The 15,426-nt window shown below is 39.0% G+C and overlaps 1 protein-coding gene across 2 annotated transcripts; it reads right to left on the bottom strand.

Annotated features, from left to right (window-relative positions):
• Positions 1-2,089: 2,089 nt before the first annotated feature.
• Positions 2,090-15,116, bottom strand: LOC131236930 (adenylate kinase 1, chloroplastic-like). 2 transcript variants are annotated; one of them, XM_058234468.1, is made up of 4 exons: positions 14,635-15,108; positions 7,271-7,411; positions 2,980-3,252; positions 2,090-2,529 (listed from the first exon to the last, which is right to left on the bottom strand). In XM_058234468.1, the coding sequence occupies exons 1-4, from the start codon at positions 14,929-14,931 to the stop codon at positions 2,386-2,388; spliced, it is 855 nt and encodes a 284-aa protein (XP_058090451.1). In that variant the 5' UTR covers positions 14,932-15,108; the 3' UTR covers positions 2,090-2,385. The 2 variants fall into 2 exon arrangements, with proteins under 2 accessions (XP_058090451.1, XP_058090452.1); XM_058234469.1 differs by lacking the exon at positions 7,271-7,411 and having other exon boundaries at positions 14,635-15,116.
• Positions 15,117-15,426: the final 310 nt, after the last annotated feature.

Below are 15,426 nucleotides of genomic sequence, written 5' to 3'. Positions count from 1 at the left end.
AAAATTCATTCTCCAAGTCTTACAATTTTGTGGGGAACCCCCTCATACAACAGACAGCAGGCTGGGGTGGGGAACCCTCTCTTATCTCCCGACAGAAAACACATCCTGGAAAATTCACCAAACGAAGCCTAAGCTTGGATTTTCCTTTCATTACTGTGCCTAAGTTGGAAGTGAGAATTGCCCATTTGGCTTCTCCAGCGCCAGGATCTTCCAATTCCTCAACAATGAAAGGTAACTGAAAATATTGAATAAACAAGTGAGAATGAGGATAGGACCACCTCCTTTAAGGGCCTGTTTGGAAGCGTGGATTTGGAACCCCCTGTATTCTGAACCCCCTGGATTTGGAATCCTTCCGTTGTGTTTGGCACCCTAGATTTAGAATTCCCTGTAATCCAAAAGTAGCTATGCATAGTATATTTACAGTGGTTTGAATTTAATTACTAAATCAACTTTAATATCTCTAATTAGTGTACTTATGTAATGTTTGACACAATGGTTGTAACAAGCCTGTTGAAATATATACTTTGCCCAAAAATGATGAAATTTCAATTCTCGGATGGGTCACAAGCACAGGATCACATCCAAGTGACTAACCAACGATTTTTAACTGTTGATTTACATGGTCAATGTTTGGATGGCACAGATTATCCTATTAAAGTAATTACAGTGATGCAGTTGATAATCTGATTGTTTTGGGATACCATCAGCGGGCCATGTGCCCAATAGATTAGTAGCCCAGTGACACACATGTTACACATGCAACTATTGGAAGGATTTGAGATGTAATCCAAGCTTCCACCTTGGATTTCAAACCCTCTCTTCGAAATCCCCTGGATTTGAAACCCCCAGTTACTTTATGTTGCCAAACATACGAGGGGATTTTAATTGGAGGAATCAATTGATCATCTTCTTCTCCACTGTCGTTTCATCTCCTCCATCTGGTCGGAATTCTTGCTCTGTTTCAAGATAAGCTGGTGCAATCCTGATTCGGTTAATAGTATGTTGTCGGCGTGGTTTGGGGTCTCCCTGGACAAATCTAAGAAGCGGTTGTGGAGAATGGCGATCTTAGCAACCTGGTGGACCGTTTGGTCAGAGAGAAACAATCGTTGTTTCCGCAACCTGTCCAACTCTGTTAGCAATTCCATCGCTAGTGCTAAGCGGCTGCTGATTGAATGGGCTGCGGTAGATTCGAAAATTAAGGATTCCGATCTGTTTTGTTTGCGAGCTTAGTGTGGTCCACATTCTCAGCGGACCGCCGTTTTTCGGTTTTCTTTCCTTTTTGTTTTTGTTTCCGTTTCCCGTTTCACTCTTTGTTTCTATTTCCCCTTTTTCAATGATATTTGGTTATCTTTCACAAAAAAACATACGAGGGGATTTGAAATCCCCTCAAATCCTCCCATATCCATGGTGCCAAACGACCCCTTAATCTTCACCTTTCTACAACAAAGATCCTTGGCATAAGCAATGGCTTCACACCATTGGTTTCAACCAGATTATATCTGGTTCACCTAAAGGAAGCACAAAACCCATGAATAATAATAATAATTAATAACATTTTGTACTACATCTTCTGATCAGCCTTCACAATTGCCACCATTGCCACCTTGCTTTCAATGTTTGTTTCTTAAATGCAGAGGAGATTTCCACAAGAAGACATTCACGAGGAGATTCACGGGGAAGTGTGCGCAAGAACCAGGCCATTATCAGCTGGGTCCCACCATGAACATAAGCCTGGCCCAAAAGTAAATAGCTGATAAACTCATACTGTGGCTGGCTCAGTGTACGTTAAATATGAACCGGTGGTCATCTTTTTCTCTAACCATCCATTTTTCTCATGCCCGATTAATGAACCAGATCTTCTACATCTGAGACATGTTAGTGTGTCTTCAATCTGCCCTCACAGGAACCCCTTAGCGCTTCTCATGTTTGTTATTGCATTTTCTTTGTACAAAAACAGAGATCAATTCTGCGACAGTCCTGACAGCATTTATTGGTCGGTATTTTTGCAAATTCAAGGCAGTTCCTATGATATAGATTGATGGACGAACCTTCAGAAAATTTTCCCAGAGAACCAACACTACAAATCATGTAAACAGAAGAAGCATGTTCTTACTCAGCCAAAAATGGAACCCGTCTCCATACGGTCAAAACTTACTGGTTACATAAACCCCCTTTGAGCTCATCATCCTTAATATAACATTACCTTTCTTTCTTTCTTTTTCAAAATACACCTCATGTTGCTCCCAAACTACAAAAGCCCAACTGAACGGTTGACCTCTTCAAATGGCAACCAGGATTCAGACTTTTATTTTAAAAAATATTTTTGAATTTGACATGCACGTAAATCTCACACATGGGAAGAATGACTCACCTTAAACTTATAACTTATGCTGCTGCGGACTGCTTGTCATCATGATCTTCAAGATTCAGTGCTTGCAGTAGCTTTGGCCAGGATTCTGGGATTCCTCCTGGTAAATCAAACTCTAATAGTTTCCCTCGGCTGCGATAGAACTCCTCCACGGGTTGGCTCTGCAGAAATAAAGAAATCATTCTGATGATGAGTCGTCGATCAAAAACATGAAAGGACAGAATGAATGTTTTGACTTCCCATGTTTCAGGCAAAAGGAAATCCACCTTAGATCTTATTAGATATTTCTGAAAAATCATAGTCATTACCATAAGTTCCAGCATGACAATTCAGTAGCCCCCCCAAAAGGAGCATTTTTCATCAGGTGTCTGTGCTTGGTTTAGTAGCCTTGTGGTGATCTCTCTTGATGCCAACCAATGGCACCCACCTGTATTCAGTTGCTTAACCATGCAATACATGGGTGAGTCCCTATTGTTTCGACCAAAGGGAGTCCCACAGATCAACTATCTCAATGGCTCTGCAAGTAACAACTCTTCCCCCCTTTATACGCATTGAGGAAACTAGAAAATATTTTTAAATTTAAATAAGAGAGAAGAGAATGGCACCAATACCATGTCATTGTAGATGCGGAGACGTTCTTTTACTACTGCTTCAGTATCATCAGAGCGGGTGATGAGCTTTGATGCACAATGTGCAGGAGGAAGAAGTGGAGCCATGCAAATTCCAGGCATCCCATTCTCACCCTTAATGTTAATGGAGGCAACATTGAAGTTCCCTCCACATTGGCTGCAAATCCTCCTACCGAGGCACTTCACAAGAAGTATATCTTCTCTGAGCTTTAGGTTAATGACCAAGTCAATATCAGTCACTCCCCCCAATATCTCCTGACAATGCCAAAAAGACATGCAAATTAAGAGCAGTGAACAGAGATAGGTAATGTCTATGTTATATCATAATTATAAAATTTCAACATGAACCATGATCAAGGTTGCTAACTGACCGGTAACTGACTACTGGCTACATGCAGCACACAGTTTGTTTGGTTTTCTAGCATCAAGAAAGCAGAAAACTAGCAGTTACATTTGACTGCATAGAGCAGAAATAATCTTTTCTGGTAAGGTTGTATATCATGAATTGTTGTTGAACACTGACCAGTGTTCGAAAAATCGGTATCGCATTAAGTATCGCACCCTTGGGATATAGATACGTATCAGTTATCACACAGGATATATCATTTGTATCAGATAATTTATCACACTTACTGGGAAACATGGGGAAACATTAGGAAATTGGTTGAATCTTTCAATGAAACTTCAGGGATTGTTAAAAAATACCTTAATACACACTTTTAAATCATAACATCTTAAAAAATAAGTGGACATAATTGGTTTCTTTTGTATAGAGTCATAAGCTATGCATTGTCTGACTGAACTAATGCAACTATCTTCAAATTGAATGGACAACCTCTAGAATATATGTGACAATCATTTCATTAAACTCTCCTAAATAATTCAAAATTAGTCTCAATTGACAGCTGTTTGAAGAGAAATTTTAAATAATAATAAAAATATTTTATTAATTTTTAATTAAAAAATGTTTTTTTATTTTTTGAGAATTGACAAGGGCTTAACAAATCAGTAGATCAATCCTCATAGATGCTTGATTTCATGATTGGAGTGCAACATTGCAAGTAATTTGGGAGAAATTGGGGAAATTTTGAATTTTCCTCAAATTGGACCACCTATACTCAAATTTCGAAAGTAGAGTGTATATGATGATCATTTCATCAAATACTCCTAAATACTTCTAAATTAGTCTCAATTGACAGCTGGTTGAAGAAAAATTTTGAAAAAAAAAAAAAAAAACATGGAGAACATGAAGAATCAAAGCTCAAACTCCATGATTTTTCATGCAAAATATGAAGAACCAATAGATTTGTAACCATTTGACACCAATTTAAAATAATTTCAACAAAAAAAGGGATTGGAAATTGAAAATGCTCACCAGATTGAACACGTGGGATATATTGGCACTACCTATGCATTTCGTATCGCACAGGTGGGATACAAGATATATCATGGGATATATCGGTCGATATCATCGATATTTAAAACATTGACACTGACCACCCGACACTTAGTATTTCCTGCAAATACCAACAACCACATACGGCTGCATTGGTCGTCCCCTGGGACCAGAGCAGGCGATTGTTTTTCTACAAATTAATACAACATAATGTTATTTCAGGGGCAGAAAAGCTGAAAAATGATAACCCACCCATTAGGGTTTCATTTTTCATGCAGCCTCAAATACTAGGTTAGTTTGAAAACAAGTCAGACCTCTGATGGGTTACACAAAAAGTCAATTTTTGGGGTTTTCTAAAAATGATGCCCACACAATGTAGCGCATCAAGTGGTAATCAGACACATAATATAACTCCATCCCATTCCATGTGCAATTTCTACGTTGGAGCACCGAATGGTGGAAAAACCAGCCTTTGGACAGCTGGAGATGGTTCAACATGTGTGAAATGTTTAAGCAAACAGATACTGTGAATGATTGGGTGGAACAGCACATATGCTATTTCATATAGGGCATGTCCGGATACCCACTAGAAATGGAAAGGAAAGGAAAATCATTATTATTACTAAATTATTATTTCCACCAGCTGGATAAGAAATGGATAGCAGTATGTGGGATCTTGTTCAGCAGTGAGTGAAAGCCTCAGATTTATGAGACAAGGATCATAGTTTCTTGTACTACCATCGAATATTGCTATGTGAAATTCTCCTTTTTCTTTGCTATCCAAACAACAAGACACTGTCACGTCAAAGAAAAACTTCTCCATTTCCTTTCTTTTCCCATGGATTCCCTGTATCCAAACATGGCCTTAAGGTTACTTGGGATTGGGTTCCAATTTTGAAGAAAAAAAAAAATGCAAACATCTTAATACTTAGAGAAGAATGATGCAACACAGCAGTAGGATCCAGATTTTCGAGCTGGAACCTGGTGGAAATGCAGCAATAGGACCCAGAATTTCGAACTGGAACCTGATGGAAATGCAGCAGTAGGATCCAAATTTCCAAAATGGAACCTAGTGGAAACCTTGAAGGCTACAATATTAAACTCCAAACCATTGTGACATTAATTAGTTCTGGAACACCAAGTCTCATAAATATCAGCTCCATAATAACAGTTTTTTTTTTTTTTTTTTAATGGTCAAATACACACACACTCTCACATCTGTGCACCAGATGGGTTCTTGAACCCATTGACCTCAGAGTTGAAACACACAGCTCTATAATATCAGTTGATTGATCGACAATATAAGCTCGTGTCATTTATCATCAGCATGTTTCATGAGATCGGAAAAAATAAGGACTAAATATGGATTAAGAAACAGAAATTGTTGCAGTGAAGGAAAAAGAAAAAGTTCAATAACATTTGTGCATGAGTGCGGATCGTCTATGTTGAAGGCACAGGGAATTCCTGTGCCATCGATTCTCATTGGTCTTCATCATTTCCGATGACACCAGCTCACAAAACATGCCAATTTTCTCTCCCCCGAATAGATTGTGTACTACACCACAACTTTTAATGTGTGGAACTTCTCTTAGTCCCACCATGATTTGTGTTAGGTCCACACCATCCATCAATTTTTCCAGATCATTCTATAGAGCATGAGCCCAAAAATGAGGCACATCCAAAGCCCAAGTGGACCACACCACAAAAAGTGGTGGGGATTGAATGAGCTACTGTTGAAACCTTCCTAGGGCCAACCGTGAGGTTTATTTGACATCTAACCTGTTCATAAGGTCACATAGACCTAGATGAAGGGAAAACACAAATATCAGCTTGATCAGAGCCTTTCATGGCCCCATGAAGTTTCAACGGTAAGCGTCCAATTCCTATTGTTTCCTACAGTGTGGTCCACTTGAGCTTTGTATTTGCCTTGGTTTTGGTCTCATATCTTAGAATGGTCTGAAAAAATGGATGGATGGTGTGGATCGAAGAAACACATCATGGTGGGGCTCATGTGAATTTCACACGTCAAGAAATTCCATTGTTGGCTGTGTGGCGCAGCACATTCTAGGGAGAGAAGAAAACCCGAAGTGTTGACATGTGGCACTTCCATGGGGCCCATCATGATGTATGTGTCAGATCCACATCGTCCATCCATTGTTCCAAATCATTTTGGGGCATGAAACTAAAAATGAGGTATATCCAAGGCTCAAGTGGGCCACACTATAGGAAACAATGGGAATTGGATGCCTACCATTGAAAACTTCTTGGGGCCACAGCAAGCTCTGATCAAGCTGATATTTGTGTTTTCCCTTCATCTAGGTCTGTGTGACCTTATGAAGAGGTTAGATGCCAAATAAATCTCATGATGGACCCTAGGAAGGTTTCAATGGTACTTGTCAATCCCCACTGCTTTTTGTGGTGTGGTCCACTTGAGCTTTGGATGTGCCTCATTTTTGGGCTCAAGCTCTAGAATGATCTGGAAAATTTTATGGACGGTGTGTATCTAACACATAAATCATGGTGGAGCCTAGAGAAGTTCCACATGTTAAAAGTTGTGTTGTGTAGTATGCAATCTATTCGGGAGTTAGAAAATTGGTATGTTTTGTGAGTTAATGTCATTGGCAATGACATGGACCAACGAGATGGTAAGGCCCAGGAATTCCCTGTGCCTCCAGCACAAACGATCTGCACTCTGTGCATATACAACAAATCAAGACAAGCAAACACGTAGTAAGGGCATACCAAGTATGAAAATTAGTGAAACTAATTTTATTCTAATGTCTTGTATGAAATAAAAGGTGGATAATAATAATAATAATAATAATAATAATAATCATTTTTCCTCATGTTCTTCCTGCCCTTTATGGTGATACTCACAGCTTGTCTAATTGTCCTTGGAAAACCATCAAGAATGAAACCTGATTCGCCCTTAGCTTCTCCACTTTCAAGACGTTTAGACAGCAGATTTATTATGATCTCATCTGAAACTAATTTGCCTTGATTTACAATTTCTGCAAGCTGCAAAATTGAAGGAAGTCAATGGACGCTATTCAGTATAACTAAATCATTAATTCAAACTGATGATCAGCATTTTCTAAAACTCTTAACAGGCCCCATACTGCTAGAATTCAAGCTTTTCTAAATACAATTACCATGTGGAGAAGAATAAGCAAAGTGATCTTTAAACGCCTCACATTCTGACAATATATTCACATGAAATCAATACTGAAGAAGAAATCAAATGCTTGCCATGGCAGTAAGATTGCTTGCATGCGCCACTTCAAATTTATATAATCCTCCCTAATTTTTTTTTATTTTTTTGGAGAAGTTATGCATGATTGCCTCGTGGGACTAGTAGGAAGATCCACTTTCAGGCTATTTGGATGCACAGTTTAACTGAATGGCGATGACTAGTATGATGAAGTGGAGAGAATAAAACTGAAGTTACCTTAGTATTCTTGTTGAGGGATTAGCCTCCAAACTGCAGTTGGATAACTTCCAAGTCCAACATGAAAAAAACATAACATGCAATTTGAGTGTTACTTCTTCATTATCAATACTAGGATGCACCACTACAATCTGATCATTTCCTGAGGGAGCTGATTGTTAACGATTCAATTCAGTTGTAAATCCAAACACAACCTGAATCTCCTTAGTGGGAATAGTTCTATAAACCTCCTACATCCTTCAAAAAATTCCTTTTTGGGTAGGCATCTAGATATTGTAGAGCTTCATGACTAAGATACTAAAACACAACACAATTGTGCTACTAATAAATGAATGGTCCAGCAGCATGAATTTAGACTTACCAAGTGGACACCTTCAACAGGTTCATTTTAGTCAAGCAAAGAGAGTAATGTTAGCATGGGAAATATGCTTGGAGTCTTTATGATGACATTTTATTAATATTATGAAAAGATACTAAATACTAGGAAACCTGCTTTTACTTCATAATGAAGTTGTAGAACTAGTTAGGAGGAAAAGAAGAAACCTATCCCAGACTTCCATGAATCAACTGAAAAGTAAGCATGTACCCATGAAAAGCTATTGACAAAGGACTTCAAATAACTTACCAGTCAATAATTACAAAACCAGAAATGAGCTCATTGATTCTCTTGCCTAAACTTTTTCGCCAATCATTTTAATCATTCTGATGCTGTCATGAAGATGTGACACAGCAAAATACCTTCAACAGTAAACCTGGAAGCCCTGGTATTGCATGGAGATGGGAGGTATGACAGTAGGAGAAATGGGGAAGACACTAAAGGTCTCTAGGTTTGCATAAACTGCAGAAGAGGTTCCATGTTGGAGAGGAGTGAAGATTAATGGAGAGCAAGAGCAAAAGCAGTCACCACATCGCACACCAAATACAATATCAATATGTTGCAGCATGAGTTAGCCCTTAGTTGTTGAAGGTTGAAAGTAAGGACGAGGGAAGACTAGTGGAAAGCTTTCACCCCAAACCCAACATTGATGCGGTTAGTAAATGTCATCTTTTTGATATTGGGATGTGGGAAACAGATGTCATTGTGGTAGATCTCGTTGTGTAACACATGGTTTACTTTTTTCTTTTCAGGGGGAGGGGGGGTCTCACATGATGTTAACGTTTTTGTCAAGGTATTCAAAATCAGCGCCGTAACGGCCATTATGTAATGGTTGTAACCATTATGTGTTACAGGGTTGAAATGGCTGTTACAGAGAAGAGAGAGAGAGAGAGAGACGGCCCTATAATGATCTACAAACAATTTTTTCAAAAAAATAAAAGAGATCATAACGGTAACGGTGGCCGTTACGACTACTGTTACCGTAATGGAACACCTTGATTTTCGTAAGTGCAAAGTTAAAACCATATTGAAGTTGATCACTAGCATCAAATCAAGGAGGTGAAGTTAAAACCCATTAATTCAACTAGGAGTGCCTTTAGATAACCAAAATTTCCAACAAAAAAAATAAATAAATAAAAATGAAGGCAAAACTTTATGGAGGATAGATTTGGAACCATGGTGTGCCATAAAGGCCGTTACGGGGCCGTAAAGGCTGTTAAGTAAATGTAACGGTGGCAACCGTTACACGTTACGGGGTCGTAACAGCTGTTATGGAAAAAACGATACGTAATTATCGTTAACAACACGTTACATCTCCTATAAAGGCCATAATAGCCCCGCAATGGTCTATTACAAGACACATACATGTTTTTCATACTTTTTAATCAACATTACAGGGCAAATACAGGTTTTTCGAAGGTTTTTTCAATAAATAAAAAAATAAAAAAGAGAGACCATAAAGGCCGTTACAGGGCCGTAACAGCCGTTATGCCCCGTATCGTAAAGGTAACGGTGGTGGCCATTACGACCACCGTTACCGTTACGGAACACCTTGTTTGGAACACTAAAAAAAGAGTCCTATATGTTGCAATTTCCCATAACCTCAATAGGACACTTTGTCCATACTTGATGGTAACATTTTCGTCAAGGTATTCAAAATCGGTGCCATAACAGCTGTTATGTAATTGTCGTAACCGTTATGCATTACGAGGTTGAAATGGCCATTACAGGGGGAAAAAAAAAAAAAAAGAGTTGTAATAGCCCCATAACGACCCTGTAATGGGATTATAACCAAGGTATTCCATATTGATAATGATGGTCGTAACAATCACCACTATCACCGATATGGGTATCAGTCGTAACGGTCGTAACAGCCGATATAGGGGTGTAACGACCGTTACAACCCCTGTAACGGTTGAAAATTTTCTTTTGCCCAAAAAATTCTGGGAAAAAAATATCTAGAAAATCCATAATAATATAAATATTCCAAATATGTATTCGTTTTTTGTTCTGAACATGTTTATGGTAGTGTAACAGTCCACTCTTTGATGAGAGTGTTATATCGAGCTATCTAGTGAATTTGTGAACATGATTATATATCTCCAATGTTTACACATCACAACCAAGCATTAGAACTATAAATCATAAAAATGCATAAATACTACATTTTCAAATTTTAAAAAGAAAAAAAATGCCCTCAGAGCTTCTATTCACTCAAATCACTTAAATCTACAATTTTAATCTTAAAAACTATAGTAAGAGGGGTCGAAATCTGTTGTAAAATTATCTACGAAAGTTTTTGGAATGAGAAAAGTTATAAAATAGAAGAAAATGGATTTAAATAGAAAAAAAAAGGTGGTTTTTATACCATTATTAAGGTAATGGTCATTATGCCCTATAATGGCCTTTACTGCCACCATAACAGCCGATATGGTCCAAAAAACCAACTGCCCTATTTCACTCCAGTCCCATATTACACAATGGTCATGACCATTACCTATACATATTGGCCTTTGTGTATCATAACGGATACAAAACACCTTGCTTGTAACGACCCTATAATGGTCCAGAAACAAATTTTTTTCAAAAAAATAAAAAGGATCGTAATGGCCATTACGGCCCGTATCTTAACAGCAACGGTGGTGGCCATTACGGCTACTGTTATTGTTATGGAACACCTTGATTTTCATAAGTGCAAGGTTAAGACCATATTGAAGTTGATCGCTAGCATCAAATCAAGGAGGTGAAGTTAAACCCATTAATTCAACTAGGAGTGCCTTTAGATAATTATGTTGGTAGTAACTAGGCAAGTCACCCTTCATGCTCTTCCCAACATTGAGGGTAGTGGCAGAAATTCTCATTATTAACAGGAAAGGCATCTTGGTAATGATCACAAGCTACTTCTTGCATCTGTAGTTACCATTATAACAGGTGATGCCATTCTATAGCCATAACAAATAAGTGTGAGCTGGGAATATAGGCATAGCTTTCTTTGTGGATCCATGGAAGAGCAAGTTGCCATTTTAAATGTGTTACACGCGTTTTTAGCATTGAAAGCAACATATTTGACAAATTGATGTGTAACTACATAGTCATCTTCAAAAATACCGACAAATTAGAAATCTTAGTGGTAAGGATGAACTATCATCAAGTTAATGTGTTTTGGAATCTGACACAAATGTAGGCATCAGGAAACTTCTGCAAACAAAAAGAATTTTTAGCAAGTGATAGATAAAATAGAATTAAAATTTCACAATAAAAACATCGAAATATGTCTCATCATCATCATGACCTTGGACCAGCTATTTGGGGTCAGCTTAGGATTCATAATCACAGTAGCATAGCAAAAGGTTGACAACCTGCCACACCTTTCAATATTTAGTAAGTGGGCAAGGTATACCGTAACGGTCGCCACCGTTACGTTTACGATACGGGGTGCAACGGCCATTATAGTCTCTTTTTTTATTGAAAAAAATCTGAAAAACTTGTATCGGGTCCCATGACGGTACATTATGGGGTTGTTACAACCTTTACCGGGGGGGGGGGGGGGGGGAGGAAATTTTTTCCGTAACGGTTACAACCCCGTAACGTGTAATGGTTGTTACCATTACCTTTACATAACGGCTTTTACAGCACACCATGTAAGTGGGTCATGTATCTATAATGAAAATGCACTAAAAATCTAGTATAACAAGAGTCCTCATGAATAGTTTCTTTGACACCAAGATAATGGAGGCAAGCTTGAGGACAAGCAGTGAAAAGTCTCTACCTTGACAAGTGAAATTAACATAACCAAAAAAAAAAAAAGATGAAAGGAAAACTTTATGGAGGTTAGATTTGGAACACTTAAAAGAGTCCTACACGTTGCAGTTTCCCATGGCCTCAATGAGACACTTTGTCCATACTTGAAGGATCCATCGTGAGGAGTGTCCAAGTTTCCCCAAGTGTTTCACCTTCTTTTCTTTTTTTAAAGAACCCCAAGTGTATCACTTCAACACGGGAAAAACTGAAAAGCAGAAGCGTCTAGGTAAACTGGTAAAAGCAGCCTTTCCTTCTCTTATACTTCTATTGTTCTACTTGAGCTCTATATTTTGAACTCAAAATGATGCATCAGTCATCATCATCATCAACACGATAACCATCAGCATCCTAATACTCGTTTCTTTTGGGTGGGCTGTCGATGCCTTCAGTTTGTTGATGATATGTTGGATTGTTGGTATTTTGTAAAGCTTCCATGGAAAAAATCGACAACAGGAAATTCATCTTCAGAACGAAGCAATCTTGGGGCGCAGAGTGATTTTAAGCAAAAGTTTGATGGCGGGAATTGAAGTAAACGAGCTTTGTTTCGAGCTCCTAGTGAGTCAAGTACGTTGCAATACTCAAAGCTTCCCTATCACATATTTGGATCTCCCATTGGGATTTGGTGCCACCTCATCTTCTATATAGGACCTTCTGATCAAGAGAACAAAAAAGAGACTCACCTCCTAGAAGTGGGGATTCCTCTCCCTAGGAGGAAGGATAACCCTCATCAAGTCAACATTGGCTAAACTTCTTATCTACTTCTTATCAATGCTTAAAATCCAGCATAGAAAATAAAAAGGATTCAAAGGTAGTTTCTTTAGAGCGGATCCTTGGAAAAATAAAGTTCCATTTATTTAAATGAGAGGAAGTTCAAAAAGCCTAGGAAGTGGAGGTCTAGGTATTGACAAGAAAAAAAAGGTATTGACAAAATCAGGGAGAAAAACAAAAGTCACATACCTAAGTGGTGGCAGCGATTCAGTAAGGAGAAAGATGCTCTTTGGCACAGAGTTGTGGTAGAGAAATATGGCTCAGTTAACAAAAGTTGGGATCCGGGACTTTTACATGGGTCGCCAACTTCGAAGATTTGTAAGGATGGCCTCTACCTTACCTTTGCATCTACCTCACTTGAATCAATCCAATCCATATGCCCTACGAAGGTGATTTTGAATATTTCCAGATAAACGGGAAGACCTGCCAAGAAGAGGAAGAGATGGGGGCAAGAACCGAGTATAGAGATTTCACCGAAAAGTTGCCAGATTTGTGACGTAACCAGGTCAGTTTATCGAGAGACGAGAGATCCAAAATGGGCATGATACAAAGAGGACTGCTGAGATAGCAGGCAGAAAAGAAACTTAAACACCTAGGAAAAAAAGATTATAATCTTTTAAACCCAACACATTCGACACCCATTCAAAAATCAACTTTTTGGCGAAGTATCCCACATCTTCAGCCGTAGACTAAGAGTCACTGAAGCACCTATCATTCCTTTCCTTCCAGACAGCCCACCAGATGGCGATTATCGCCATTCTCCAAATTCGTGTTTGCACTTTACCTAGTTTATGGCCCTGCCACGCTGCTAAGAAGGAGGCTACAGAGTTTGGAATACAGCCAACGATATTAAATCTAGACCAGAAGTCCCACCAAATCTAGGTGATGAAGGGACAATGGACAAAGAGATGGTCGACAGTCTCCTCACTACTCATACAACAGAGGCAAATATTAGGCAGCTGCATACCACGCTTCCTTAGGTTATCACTTGAATCAATCCAATCCATATGCCCTACGAAGGTGATTTTGAATATTTCCAGATAAACGGGAAGACCTGCCAAGAAGAGGAAGAGATGGGGGCAAGAACCGAGTATAGAGATTTCACCGAAAAGTTGCCAGATTTGTGACGTAACCAGGTCAGTTTATCGAGAGACGAGAGATCCAAAATGGGCATGAGTAAGATTAGCATATCAACAATTTCTCTTATGTGCATGAATAAGATTTGCATGTTTCCACAGGACCATAGTTAATAGACATCCAAGCATATGGGCCAATCAAGATTCATATCGAAAATTTCTCTTATGTGCATGAGTAAGATTAGCATGTTTCTACAGGGCAATAGTTAATAGACATTAGCTAGTTCACATGCATGTATAGCCTAGCCCTAGACAACATCCCACTGCATCAAAATCACCACAGGGTGAACATCCAAGCCGCCCATCACGTGGACCCCACCACGTAGATCCCCAGGTGCAGAAATAGGGAGTTCAATGGCCGATCAGGTGGACCACAGTCAATGGAACACATGAACAGCTAATTTAATGGCCTTCCATTTGCTCCCTTTGCTATTGCCCACAAGATGAGAGGACCTCCCAATTTTCTCGGGCTAGGGCATCTGCGGGGTGGGCCCCAGCCGATGGAAGGATCGGATTATGTGAATAGCTTCATACAAGTCCGAATCACCACTAATTTCAACTATATTAGAGAATAAATGATGATCAGTTCAACGAACGGTATATATCAAGAGCATTGAAAGTTAAACAGAATCAAAGATTTCCAATATATATATATATATATATATATATATATATATATATATATATATATATATATATTAAAAAGCCCTACCTGGTGGGAGAGGGGCCCAGAGCTGGAGAGCTCCTCACGGACAAGATCACCAGTGGCGATGTGAGGGACGCCGAGGAGGTGAGACAGACGGCCGGCGTAGGTGCCCTTGCCGACGCCAGGGCAACCAAGGAAAACCCATTGGACGTTTCTGCCCCGGGAATCTCGGCGGAGAGGGAGGGAGGTGTGGGAGAGGGAAGAAGGGGAGCGGAGGTCAGTTTCGGAAACGAGAGCGGAGAATGTACGGACATGATGTGGTGAGAGGGTTTTGAACTTTAAGAAGCGGTTTAAGGCCCCCATGAGAGAGAGAGAGAGAGAGAGAGAGAGAGAGAGAGAGATTCTGGAATTTCAGGTTGTGGAGAAGAGACTGTTGCACGAAAACGGGAAATAGCAGATGGGCGGTTTTTTAATACCAGAGCACATAGAAAACGTGGAATTTTTTAAGAAACAATATATGATTCTCAGGCAGACAGTGATGAGTGATACGCAGGCAATTATAAATTACTTAGAAATTGCAAACATCTCACCCACACGTGTTTTCAATATGTATGTCATGGTAGATGTATTTCCGAAAGAAAAATGAGCTTATTTGATGACGTGAATATCATCTCAGTGGGCATTTATCAGACGGTTCATAATGAAAATATCCTATGTCTTATTTTAAGAAAAAATGTCCTCAAATCAGAGGTTAGGACTGTTAAAACAATTTGATCTTTCTAATATAACTTGGGTCACGAACTTTAATTTAAGCTAATGTATGAAATATGACTTTTTTAAAGTGCTTGCGTATCAAGT

Source organism: Magnolia sinica, chromosome 2, assembly GCF_029962835.1.
Source record: "Magnolia sinica isolate HGM2019 chromosome 2, MsV1, whole genome shotgun sequence".
NCBI classification, from domain to species: Eukaryota; Viridiplantae; Streptophyta; class Magnoliopsida; order Magnoliales; family Magnoliaceae; genus Magnolia; species Magnolia sinica.
This window is presented reverse-complemented; position numbering and strand designations above follow the sequence as displayed.

Coding starts and splice junctions, on each gene's coding strand:
- LOC131236930 (XM_058234468.1), bottom strand. CDS start 14,931: ATGGGGGCCTTAAACCGCTTCTTAAAGTTCAAAACCCTCTCACCACAT. Junction 7,412..14,634: donor CTGGGCCCCTCTCCCACCAG/GTAGGGCTTTTT, acceptor TCAATTTTGCAG/CTTGCAGAAATTGTAAATCA. Junction 2,530..2,979: donor TCCGCATCTACAATGACATG/GTATTGGTGCCA, acceptor TTATTTCTGCAG/AGCCAACCCGTGGAGGAGTT.